At 52.1% G+C, this 13,000-nt stretch overlaps 1 protein-coding gene across 1 annotated transcript in view; it reads right to left on the bottom strand.

The window, feature by feature from the left end:
* Positions 1–2,715: 2,715 nt before the first annotated feature.
* The window catches only part of Qsox1 (quiescin sulfhydryl oxidase 1), a 39,862-nt gene continuing 29,577 nt past the window's right edge, over positions 2,716–13,000 (bottom strand). The window contains exons 9-12 of the mRNA XM_074047323.1: positions 9,953–10,075; positions 9,103–9,250; positions 6,535–6,714; positions 2,716–4,553 (exon numbers count right to left, since the gene is read on the bottom strand). Of these exons, the coding sequence (XP_073903424.1) occupies positions 3,778–4,553; positions 6,535–6,714; positions 9,103–9,250; positions 9,953–10,075 (1,227 nt within the window). The 3' untranslated portion in view covers positions 2,716–3,777. The remainder of the gene's footprint in view (positions 4,554–6,534; positions 6,715–9,102; positions 9,251–9,952; positions 10,076–13,000) is intronic.

The following is a 13,000-nucleotide window of genomic DNA, read 5'->3' on the forward strand; positions in this document are numbered from 1 at the left end:
CAGCAAGACTGGGCCATTGGCCTCCTGTGGTCCCAGCGACTGTAGACATCAGCTTGGCCATTCACTGAGGTGGCTCCTCCAGGGAGGCCAAGACTTTGAGAGGAGGATTCCTCCAGGAACCTGAGATCCCAAGGGCCTGGCTTTTCTCTGCTAAGGGGACTCCACTGCTGGGGAGGACAGGGAGGAATGAGAAGAGCAGTGTTTCCCTCTTGAGTGTGAATTACATTCCCTCTCCCCGTACTAGGCAGCAGAAAAGGGGGAAGGTATATATCAGTGTAGGCTAGGTGAGGTTTGATGCCCAGGAGAAGCCAGGGTCCTGTCCTGTGTGGGGTGCAAAAGCAAACATAGGGGTGAGGTGTGATGGTTTTCTCTGTATTTGGCTTAATTCTTAAAGCTGGGATGGAAGTCCTCCTGCAATAGAATAACATTTCTGAGACAGGAACAAAACCCAGTGCTTTTTAGGGACCCCACTCATGAAGATCCACTACTGTGGCTGAGGTTGGCTGGGGAGGTTATTTCCATTCAATGCACCAGTTAAGCCCTGGGCAGTAGCACCTGCTGAGGTGACTCAAGGGTTGTCACCCAGAGGCACAATGCCAGGGACAGCTTCACAGAATATCCAAGCACAGTGGAGTCCCTTGAGTTTGTGTGTGATAAGACAGAACACTGACATGAATGGTGGGCTACCATCATTAGGCACTTACTGTTTGCCCAACAGGGCATGACACTCTGGTGCATTCAGTGGTTTGTCTCCACTGACACATGAGACAAAGGGACTTTAACAAGCAAATGAACTTGCCCAAGTCACACAGCCAGAAAGCACTGGAAATGGGACATCATATTCCAGAATTCAGTCTTTTTAGACTAGATTTGATTCCACAACCCAGCCAGATTTAAGGGTTCCCTTTGGGTCCTCCCAGGTGGGCTGTCCCTGTGTTCTCCCATCTCATGCCAAGGCTGCTGGACCTCACAAGTGTGGAATGAAGCAGCCCTTTGAGTTGTGGTTCCTGTGCTCCTGCACACTGGTTTCACCAGCCTCTGTCTCCACACCCTCCACTTCCTGGCTTCACATCCTGGGTCTTCGAGAAGCTTCCCTTCCTGGTCTCTATCCTCAGAGAGCACTGATCACAATCTGGGACTTTCCCCTCAAGTTATCTGTCTTTTCTCATAAGCCTATATGGCAGGGAGCATGTCTCTCCTATCTTATTCTCAGCTTCTAGCTCAGTGGAGCATTGAGGACATCCTGAAAACCCAAAAGGTCTTAGCTTAGAATTTTTCATAGTCACCAGTTTTCTTGGTTGGACTGGGCATGTGCTTCCTTTCTCCTCTGCCTGCACTACATCTCTCTCCATATTTTCCTTACTGACACCTACTCATCTTCCAATGCCTAGCTTGGTTGTCACCTCCTTGTGGAAATCATGAACCCTCTGTAGATGACATGCTAGACCAAGGCATGTCTCTTTGTCCAGCCCCAGAAAACAAGTCTTTGCTTTGCAGGCCTTCCCTCTAGACCCTTTTCTGCCATAGAGCCTCCCAAGGGCTAAACAGCCTACAAAGACCTGCAAGGCACAAGCCCCAGCTCTCAGCCTGGCAGCCTGGGTGGGGGAGGGGACCAGCTGGTGGGCAGGCTGGCTTATGGAAGCCGTGGACAAGAGCCCTGGGGAAATCAAGGTGAAAGGCAGCAGTTCTGCTGAGAAGCCCCACCCCGTCTATCAATCAAAGGGACTGGGACAGGGCAAATGAGGCTCACTGTGAGGAGGGAAACCCACACCCACTAAGCAGTCCCTGAATAAGACTGGCTTTCTGGGCCCTGTCTGGTTTTGGGAAACATGACCACTGGAGCTATAGGACCTGCTGACAGACACCCTCTAAACTTGACAATGTATAAGGAACCACATAGTGGGGAGCACCGCAGTGGTCTTAGCCTTGTGGGCACCCTTGGATACTGGCTCCTGGAGCCTTCTCCCTGCTTAATCATTGCTGGTCTGTCAGCCTCTCAGACTCCAGCCAGGGCCCAGCAGAGGTTACCCAGGAAGACGGAGGGAGCAAATAAGTGGATCAGGCAGAGGCATAGACAGTGATCCCACCTCCAGAGCAGGCAGCTAAAGAGGTCAAATGATACAAGCAGGAACTAGAAGGGAGAGCCCTGCCTGCTCTGCCCTCCCCCACCCCAGCTGCCCCAACACAGGGGGTGTCCTTGGCATTCCAACCTGCTCCCCCAGTGCTGAGGCCATCTGAGCCAAGTGAAAATGTCAAGAGAAAACCCAAATCGGATTGAGGCTCCTGCTCCCCCTTAATGAGGTTCATTATCAGCTGCTCTGATCCCAGTAAAGCCCAGCAGGCTGGATTAGGGGCAAAGGCTCTAAGCTGGGTGGCTCCTCCCTGCTGAGCAATAGCCCAGGCCTGCTTGGAAAAGCAAGCCTTTCATCCTGGAAGAAGAGCCACGGCTGGCAGGTGGACAGGCGTCCCCTGTCAATGCCCAGGCAGAAGTTCTCGGAGATGGCAGGAGAGTAGTAGCGGCAGGCTGCACACCACAAGGACTGTCTTCAATGTGTATGGAGACTGCAGGACTGCATAGAGTGCTTTGGGGCAATGGGGAGGGAGCCTTCTCCCCTGTGCCCAGGAGCTATATCCCAGGTGAGGCCGGACACTGCACATCATGTCCAGACCTGGACACTGGGTCTCCAAGGAGCAAGTTAAAGAACACACAGATGCTTGCCTTAACAAAAATAATTTATTCCACAGCCCTCCCAAGCAGTGGGGTAGGGTGGGAAAACCAAGCATGTGTACAGCATTGTCCTCCCTCAAGACCTTGGCAATCTCTACCAGCTGGGAAGTAGAACCTTAAGAGAGAGGCCACGCCTCGCATTGTCCTCCTCTAGTACCCTCCACATCTAGCAGTTAGCATTGATTTTGGAGACCAAAACAAAAGACAGAAGACTGAGCTCAGGGAGGGGTGGAGCCCAATGGGGAGAAGCCAAAGCACACCCTTCTCACTATACCTCTCAGAGCTTAGCCCACAGCCTTCCCACACTCCTACCACCCTCATCAGGGTCTGCCAAGCAAGCTATGTCCCACAGCCCAGCAACTGTCACCCATCCAGCTGGGCAGGTCCATACCAGCCAGCCCCAAACTATATTCTTGTAGCAGAAACCCTGGTTTAAACCTCACCTGAGAGATGGGAATTTCTGGAAGATTCCAGACCCACTCCTGAAGCCATATCCCACCCAGGTCTGAGGAGGAGGCTGGGTGGGCCCAAGGTGGCCTTTGCTTTCCAAGGCCTCTTCATGTTCAAAAGGGACAGGAGTGGAAGGAGCCCCAGAATGCAGTGAGGAGGTCCACTTCAGCCCCCAGCTCAGGCACCCCTCCTCTGAATGAGAAACCTCTGAATGGAAACTCTGGGCTTCCTTGCCCCAATTTAGTCCCCAGACTAACCAGGAGAGATGAGAGACTTCAGTGAGAATGGGGCAGGAAATCAAACAAGCTGAAAAACAGGCATTTGGTGGTAAGAGGCCAGGGCCAACTCCCTCAGCCTCCTGCCTGAGGCTGACCTCCCCCTGCTGGTCAGATGAGCCTGGGACCCTATTCCAGTCTTTTGTCGATGGAATTCTCCTTGCCAGCAGATCCAAGGGTTCACTGAAGAAACTGGCCTTCCTGACTTCCCACCTTCCCAAGCTGGACAAGGGGCAAGGGATAGAGGGCAGGAGAGGTGGGCAGGGGCCAGAACTGCCCTGGGGATGGCACTTCCTTTTCCCACCCTCTCCCAAGCTGGACAGTTCAGGCTGCAGGGTAACCAGCGAGGCCCTTCAGGGCCCTCACCCTGGCTCGGAAGTAGGTATACATGACCAGTAAGCCCATGAAGGACAGGGAGTAGAGCCCCACACAAAGGCTGATGTCCAGGTGGGAGAAGCCCCCACCCAGCACCTGTAGCCACTGGCCTTGGCCCCTCATGGCTCGGGCCTCTGGCTCCCCCTCAGCTATGCTGGCCAGCTGCTTGAAACTGCGGCCCCCCTGCCTCAGCTCTGAAGGACCTCGGAGGTGGCTCACTTCAGCCCCAGCCTCTGCCAGCAAAACAGCACCTGTGTCTCGTTTGTTCAAGTGTCGCTCCCCTTGGGGCTGCTCCAGCACATCCGTCTGAAGTTCTTCCACATGCTCAGGAGGCCCCTGAGCACCATTCACTCCGGGGCCTAGGGGCAGCAACTGGGGGCTACTTGCCTCTAGTCTCTCAGCTGGAATATTTAGGATGGTGGTTCCAGGGGACTCTGCAGCATCAGCCTGCTCAGAGCCCGATGTTGAATTTCTTGTCACCAGTTCCAGTGCGCCCATCACCAGCTTTGGGGTGACTGCTAAACTCAGAGTACCCCTCCGGGGGGCTGGTCCAGCTGCAGGGGATTTCAGAACGATGTTGCTTGGGGAGAAGTGGACCTTGAGGAAGTTGAGAGTGGCGCCCAGGTCCCATACAGGCACCCCTCTGAGTTCATTGTGGCAAGCAGTACAGAGTTCACGGGGTGGCCACTGCACTTTGGGAAACTGGGGGTCCTCACTGGGAGCACCTGGGGAGGGAAGCACACAGGCTGGCTGTGACACTGTGGGTCTGCCTAGGAGCTCAGACCTCACTCCTCCATTCTGAAAGCCACTTCCTCATCTGCACAAGCAGCTCACCTTGCCTTTAAAAGGACAGAAGCCGGGAGACACAGATAGAAAACTTGCAAAGAAGTTAGTGTGGTGGTACATGCCTGTAATTCCAGCTACTCTGGAGGCGGAGGTAGGAGGATCAGGGTCTGAGACTTACCTGGATAAAGCAGGAGACCCTATCTGAAAAACAAACTAAAAGCAAAAGGGCTGTCACGTGGTAGAGTGCCTGCCTAGCAAGGCTGAGGCCCTGATTCCAAACCCTAGAACTGCCAAAATGAATAAACCGATGACAACAACAATACAAATGACTTGCACAGAGCAGGAAATTAACCGATGGCACCTCTTCACGTGAGGAGGACTCCTACACACCTGCCCCAGCACCCCAGGCACTTCCCAGGGGAGATCAGGCCCCCTGCCCCACTTTGTTGACTTTGCTGCCAGTTTGTATCCTGGACCAGACATGGGAAAGAGTGAAAGACTGCATTGCGGTCTTTGGTTGGTCTGCTTTTGTTTGTGTTTGTCTTTTTTTCCTCTCAAGCTTTTCTGAAAATTTCCAAATTTTATATAATGAAGCTATCTCTCTTTGCTGATTATAGGGAAAATGGTTTAAGAACAAGAGTTTACTGCTCCCCTCTACCCAACTATGTCTGGCCTTTGGGTAGGCAGGGCAGGATGGGCTTGGGGTGCCAGGAGGAAGCCTGGGGCACTGGACAATCCTGGGAGCTGTGCTGGCTGCCGGCTGCTGGGACCCCAGGCAGCTGGCCACCAGCCCCTGGCCCAGAATCGCCCAAAGAATGACAGTCAGCTCATCCCTCTTATAGGAATCACCTCTCCTCAGTTTCAATTCAAGAGGAAAAAAGCTGACAACTCCCAGGGAAGCAGCAGTAGCAAGTGATGTTGATGTCAGAATGTTATTTTGGGGAAGGGGCAGCAAGCAAATTCCCAGAATGCAGTGGTAATTACAGTTATCAGGCCTTACAAAGCAAGCCCTGTACCTGCTACTGACTAGCTGGGTCTAAAAGGACCCCGCAAGAGATTGGGGGACCACCTTGCTTTTGGTCCCTGGGGAGGGGCCGGCTCCTGGGTCTCTAGTGGCAGCTGGGAGCATGCTGAGGTCATGGGGCTGGAGAGTCAAATGGAGCATTTGGTGGCAGGGTGGGGATAGGGAGCAGAGGCCTGTCTTCTCTTCAAAGTCCACAGGAGGCCTGGCTGCATCACCACCTGTTTGGTTCAGCTCCTTTTAACCTGCTCAGCCCCTAGGCTCCCATTCTGGGGAGCAGTGTCACCTAAGCACTCCTCACTTATAAGCAGCCTTCTGTCCACAGATGGCTCCCTCCCCTCCTAGTGGCCCTGGAGTTTAATGCTTTGCCTGTAGGACCCACGAGATTCCTGGGCATGGGAAAGGAAAACACTGTGAGGGAAACTTGTAAGACGGGGCTGCCCCCAGAGGAACCAGTCCCTGGTACTTCTGGAAAGGACCTCGTCTCTCTTCTTTCAGGTCACTCCATCATGGCACCTTTCCTCGGGAGTGGAAAACTCCAGGTCTCTCCTCCCTGTTAGTCTAAATAGTGGGACAAATAACCAGAAAGCAGAGCAGGGGAGGCAGGAAAGATTCCAACAAGCTAGAGAGACATGCCTGGGTGCAGGGGAAAGAGAGAGCAAAGGCATCAGAAGAGCAGAGTCCTGCAATATCACAACTCAGGTTCCTCTAGAAAACGGATCTAATGATACTTGGCGTTGCTTAGCAGGGCTGGCAAAGAATGTGAAAGCATTCTTATAAGCTGAGAAGCACAGGATGTCACTGAGGGGAGAACGAGTATCCCCCACCTCTGTCCTAAGACCCAACAGTACCCTATCCCCCCATAGGTGATTCTATTCTTAGAGATGGCCCATTCTTACCTGCAAGGCGAGCATTGACCCTGTTGTGGCCAGTCCAGAGCCAGAGAACTGCATCGTTTGGACTTGCCACCCGGTGCATAGAGGCAGCAGCCATCTGCTCAAAGTGGCCCGCGCAGTCTCGGCAGCCAAAGAAGAAGCGGACATAGTTCCGAATGGCTTGGAGGACCTCCTGGCCATTGGCTACCGGGGGAGGAGACACCATGCACAAGGGACCCTTTAGGCTGCTGGTTCCTGGTGGCTCCCCCCTCTGTTCCCTTGACAGGACATCATGTGCTTTCCAGCTCTGTTCTGGTCACCCCTGAACAGGTGCCTCACATCCCAGCCCATGTGATAAGGGGCCTACTTCTTCCCTCCCATGGGTCACTTTAGGAGTAATTCTGTCTCCTTTCAAACTCCTCAACTTCAGTTCCCCTTCTGCACCACCCATCCAAGCCCTCTCACTTACATTCTTTAGTAGGACACTCAGGCTCTCTATGACATAGCAGGAGAGTTGGCAGAGCTGGAGCTACCTACCACCTACCCCTATGCTCCTCATCCACTCACCCACTTCAGTTTCTTGTTCCCGCTTGCTCTCCAGCAGACCTTGTCTCCCTTGAGCACTTTCCAGGAGTCCATCCTGTCTTAGTCTGTACATCCTCTAATTTGTCTCCAAGTCTCCTTGCTCTTCCCACTCTGTTCCCTCCCACTGGGCCCTCTGGATGGCTGGAATCAGCAAAGGCCTCTGTCATCTCACCCACTCTCTTGCTTTAATGAAACTGGGCTCCTCCTGAAATAGCCCTTTCTCCCCCAACACACGCTTATATCCTTACTACATGGACCTCAGACTGCTGTTGCTTCCAACCTCTCCTTCCTGCTCCAACCCTGTCCAGCCCTACATCCACCAGGACCTCAGCATCCCACTTTCTGTGGCACTTACCACCTACCCCATGCCACCATCCTGGCACCATGTCAGCTTTCACACCAGCTGTGCTTCTCACCTCCTCAGCTCCATCTTCTGCACCCACCCCAGTATACCTGCCACCTGCCCTGAAGCTGTCCTCTCACTGCCTCCCCCTTTCACCTCCTCCAGGATTACTCCTGCAAATATTTTCTTTCTTTCCTAACATGGATCATGATTCCCCACTAATATGGGGTCATTTCGAGTGGTAAAAACAATTACAATTCTGAAATCCCTTCTCTGACCCATTTCCCCAGGTGTCTGTCCATTATCTCTGACATCTTGCCTCCTAGTCTCTCTTCATCCAGATCCAACCAGGCCATCATCTTCTCTCACCACCCAAAACCAGTTTGTGCCAAGGACATCCTTATCTCGCACTACTCCAGCAGCATTTACTAGCTGACTATGCTTCCTAATGGAAGCCCTTTATTTGAGGTCTCTGCAATTTGCAGTAGCTGCTCCTTCTCAGGCTCCTTTGCTGCTTCCTGCTCCTAGTAGCAGTCTGGATGCTGCAGGGCCCCAGAGTCCAGTTCTGGGCATTCTTCTCTACCTTCCCACTAGGGAGCTCATCTAGTCCTATGGCTTTGGCTGTCATCTGGGCACTGATCTCCATCCTGCACCTCTTCTGGAACTCCGGACTCTATGGTACACATCTCCATTTAGATGCCTGATAGGCACAAACCAGACCATTGATTTTGCCCTCCCTCCTGGCGCCTTCCTATTGCTCAGCTCAGAAGACCATCATCCACAATAGGCTCAGGCCCCACAGCCTGAAGCCCACCCCCTCCTCATTCCCACACACTCTTCCTCCAACTCATCATTAAGTACCATCTGCTTTGCCTTCAAAGCATTCCAGAACCCAACCACCTGCAACCAAGTTCAGTCCATCGCTCCTGGACTATTTCCATCACTTCCTAATTGGTAGTCACACCTCTCTGTACTCCCCTGTAGCCCACCCTCTGCCCAGCAACCTTTCTAAAGCATTAATGGCTTGTAATTCCTGTGAAACTCTCCAGTGGTTTCTCATAATGCAAAACTGAGATAGAAACCTTTCCCTCAGCAAGGCCCCCAAGCCTCCTCTGCCTGCTTCCTCTTCAGTCGCTGATCCCTCCCTTCCAGGTCCCAGCACACTGATATTCTTTTGGTGCTGTGAACACACCAGACTTGCTCTCTTCACCTTCTGGTCCTTGGCCTTTTTTACAGGCAGAAAATTCACATGCTAAAGTCCTAAACTGAAGTATCTCAGAATGTGGCTATATTTGGAGAAAGGGTCTATAAAATGAGGCCATTAGGGTGGGTCCTGGTCCAGAACAATTGGTATCCTATGAGAGGAGGGAATTTAGACACAGACAGGGAGAAGGAAGGCCAAGTGAAGATCCAGAGAAAAGGTGGCCATCTAAGGAAAGCTAAGGAAAGGGACCTCAAAAGGAACTAACCCTGCCACACCTTGATCTTGGACTGGTTTCAGAATTGTGAAACAATCAGTGTCTGTTGCCTGAGCCCCCAGCCTATGGTATCTGTTTCTTACCATCCCCTGCATGTGGGCAGCAAGAAGCTATCCTGTACCTGTCCCCATTGAGGACAGGACAGGGTAGTCTGAGGCATGTGGGGTAAACAGACCCTGGACTTACCTGGTTCTTGTGGACGGTTTGCATTCTGCTGACTTGCTTGCACAGTCAGGAGGTGGAAGAGGACCCACAGAGAGCAGGGAAAGCCCCGGAAATGTGGTTCACTGCCTTGACAGCCAACCCAGTTCACCTTCTCAGCAAGAACAGAGTCCTAAGGGACACATTTGAGTACACAATGGAAAAGAAAAAGGGCAGAAAAAGGAGGTGATGAGAGAAGCTTCCAAGAGACTCAAAGGTCAACACACAGCCCTAAAGCCAGTAAAGTCTCTCTCAGTCTGCCACTTCAAAGGTGGCAGTTCCCTTCTACCTGCTCCACTCATCAAGGCATTCAGCAGCTGTGAAAACACTGTTATTCTAGCCTCAACTCCCCCATCTGTGAAACAAAGGAGCCCATCTCTGAGGTTCTTTCAGGCCTTGACATCCTACAAGTCTGTAAGTTTTTACATGTCTGTTGACTGCTGTGGCCCACTATTGCAAACAACCACAAGAACAGGGGCCCAGAAAGGTGCCCCTGCAGAGGGCCATGCTGAGGAACGCAGTGTGCCTGAAGGCAGCAGACAGTGATAGTTAAAAACTCTGGAGTCTCACTGTTTTGAAATCCTAGCCCAACCACTTACTGGTAAAATAGGAGCTAGGCTTCTTCATCTGCTAAATGGGGATAATATCTGCCTCACACTAATTTATGAGGATTAAATGAGATATGCACAAAGAGCTCAATAAACAGTTTGTTAATTATTAACAAACCACCTAACCAAGATCTCTGCCTCCTTCCTGAATACAAACTGGTGAAGAGATTCCATTCCTGTAAATATCAAGGATGATGAAAAGACCTTCATTTGCCTTCCAGACTCACCTCTTTCCTGCTGTCCAGGACAGTTTTAAAGAAACTGTAGGGGATTTTCTTTCTCTGCTGCCTCTTAAGCCAGTCATTTATGGAGTGTAGGAAGTTCTGGACCAACGGCTGACCAGGGAAGTACTGTGGGGATAAACAGAAGTTGGAGGGTGAAAAGCAATTCTGCCAGTTCCACAGTCCTATAGAGAATAGGAGGCCATGCAGAAGTGGGACAAGACAGGTTTACTAGAATGCTCCAAAGTTATCAGGAAAATATTTTGTCTAAGGCACAAATGTGGATTCCTCACAACCTTCACTCTGGATACCTGGTAAGTCTGTAAGGCTGGAGGAAAGGGTAGGGAAGGGAAAGACTAAGTAGGGCTGGGCCCTGAAGTTCTCTCTCCAAAGCCCGAGGCTCTCATACTTACCCCAACCACGTGCCACCACTCGGACAAAGGCCCAAGCACTGTGCCATCGCTAAGGCTGATGGGGACCCTGGCTACACGCCCTCTTTCCCAGTAGTCTTTTGATACAGCAGCTCTCTGACCAGTTGGGCTAGACTGGCCAAAACCTTGCATTTGTATTCCACGGGCTACCAGTGGGGGCAGGCCAGCGCAGGGGCTTCCAGCCAAGACCCAGATCTTGATGGTAACTCCCAGTACGCACAGAGGAACATGAAAAGCTACTTTGACAATAAGTCAACTCAAATCTGATTAGTATCAGCACTTTAAAACCACAAGGACTCCAGGGAAGAGGATATATATGTGTGTGTGCACGTGTGTGCATGCACAAATGCACACTGGGTGGGGGCAGGGGCGAAAGAGGGACACAGTAGCAGAGCCTGGCAGATAAAGCCACCAAGAAGCAAGTGGAGAGGTCGATGAGCCTGAAGCACTTATAGTGCAAAAACAAACAAAGCAAAGAAAACCATTCGAGAGGGGGATCCTGGAGATGAAACGATAACTAAACAGAAAAACCCATTACCATATGCATCTAAGAAAGTCATTCACTATTCTTATATTTAATTAGTTCTTATATTTAACCTCAGAGGCTAGACACCTTCCCAAGTGAGAAGCGGCTGGAAAGAACAGAGCTTCAGTGTGCTCCCTCCTGGCTAGCTCACATGGCCCCCTGGGACTCACACATAGATTTACAACTTAAAGTCAGCCTCTCTCACCAACCTTCACCTATCATCCTGACTTGGCACCTTCCGCCTTCTAAGGCCATCCTGTCAGAAGGACTGATGAATTAAAGGGCTCTGGAGTACAGGAGCAGGGAAACGCTGGTGATCACACGCCACCCAGTGGCCAGTCCTGCCAGCCCCTCCTGTGAGGCGGGCCGGCAGAGCAGGTGGGTGGGAGGGCCTACAGTGAATGCTCTCCTGACAGGATTGTGCATTCCCTGGTGGTTGAGAGCAGGGGTCGATGAGATGTGGGTGTGAATCCCACCTTGGGCAAGGTGCTTCACCTCTCTGGGCTGTCATTTCCTTGCCTGTAAAATAGAGAGAGGACTAGTACCCATCCATGGAGTTTGAGAAATAAAAAAAGCAAACACACACAGTACACTGTGCAGAGTCTGCCAGTCCGTCTGTGCTGAAGGAGAGGGAGCTGCTTCCATTATTACCCTCTAGGAAGAAGCTTCTCCAGCAAGGACAGGGTCAGAACACTGCAGTCTCCAGGGGGATGTGGAAAGGTCAAAGGAGGTCCTCTTTGCACCGAGGTCCCAAGTCCCTCTGTTCCTATTATGGGCATCCCTGGCTTCACTCAGTCCTCTGTTCCAGGCTACCTGGTCCTCTGAGGGCCCTGGCTTCTATGGGGAGAGTGCCTTCTTCCAGCACTTGTACAGGTGGCACTGAACAAGATATGCAGAGAGTACTGGTTAGGCCTTTCCCCAACACAGGCACTTTCTGGGTCTCTCCCTCATACTGGCTGCACACAGACCAATGGAGGGCCAAACAAAAACCAGCTTGTGTGGAGGTGAGATGTGAGTAGCATTCAAGAAACCACTGCCCTGGGAAGACTCCTGTGGAGTGGACTGGCCTGGGGGTAGGGTGTCCTCATCTCCTGAGCCCTGCCAGAAAAGCACTCTGGGGCTCTCTCTCCTGTATGGCAGTGGGGAAGACTGCACATGGAATTGCTCTAGACTTTTCTTCCTTTGAGGGCCCTATACATGAACAGGCAGTTTTCAGGCCTGGGAGGAAAGGCCTTTACCATGGGAGTGGCTCATCCTGTGTGGTGTGTTTGTGAGGGGCAAAAGGCTGCCTGTCTTAGGCTGTGACATCCCTCCCAGGATTGTCCTGGTGTTCACACATACATGCAACCAAGCCAAGACCTCGCCAACTGGGCCAGGAGGGCTGGGACCAGGTGGAGAAAGGAGGAAGGACAGATACAGGACTCTGTGAAGGCCTGCCAGAAGGGCAGGTTGGATGGCTGGGGTGTAGGGAGGCTGAGTCAGCAGACAACCCACGGGAACCTGCCTGCATCTGATTCAGCAGCGCTAAGCAGCAGCCTCTGCCTGCCTTGGGTTAGGCAGGGTGGTACCAGCAGTGGATCTGGAGACACAGAGGGTGTGGCAAGGGAGAGACAGCCCAATCCTCAGAGAAGGGGTGTGGCAGAGAAGGAGCTCTGTGGCAGGACTTTGGGTCCAGTCTCACTGGGAGGCAAGTCACTGGGTCTCTTAGATGGGGGCGCCGTATTTGCCACCTTGTAGAGTAGGTAAGAGGATTAAATACTAGACAAACACCAGGTCCTCAATAAACAGGAGCTGTACACCAAGAAGCAGCACCTTCCCAAGAAACTACTAAGGAGTAAAGAAGGTGGGGCAGAGCCAGAGATCCAGGTTAGTCTGGGAAGAAAGACAGCAGTTTCAGAAGAATGTCATCTTCTTCAAGGTGCTGTTCCAGGGTCCTGCTTTCCCAATGACCATGGCAGGGTCCCTCTGGGGTTTGAGTAAGGTGGAGAACTCAGGCAGGCAGGCAGAGTGACAGTCACTGAATGGCTGGGACTGTCTCTAGGTGTCAGGCCCTATGTCCTACCTACTCCCTTGCACATGAGGGTTGTGCTTGGCAGT

The sequence above is a fragment of the Castor canadensis genome, chromosome 11, assembly GCF_047511655.1.
Source record: "Castor canadensis chromosome 11, mCasCan1.hap1v2, whole genome shotgun sequence".
Lineage (NCBI taxonomy): Eukaryota > Metazoa > Chordata > Mammalia > Rodentia > Castoridae > Castor > Castor canadensis.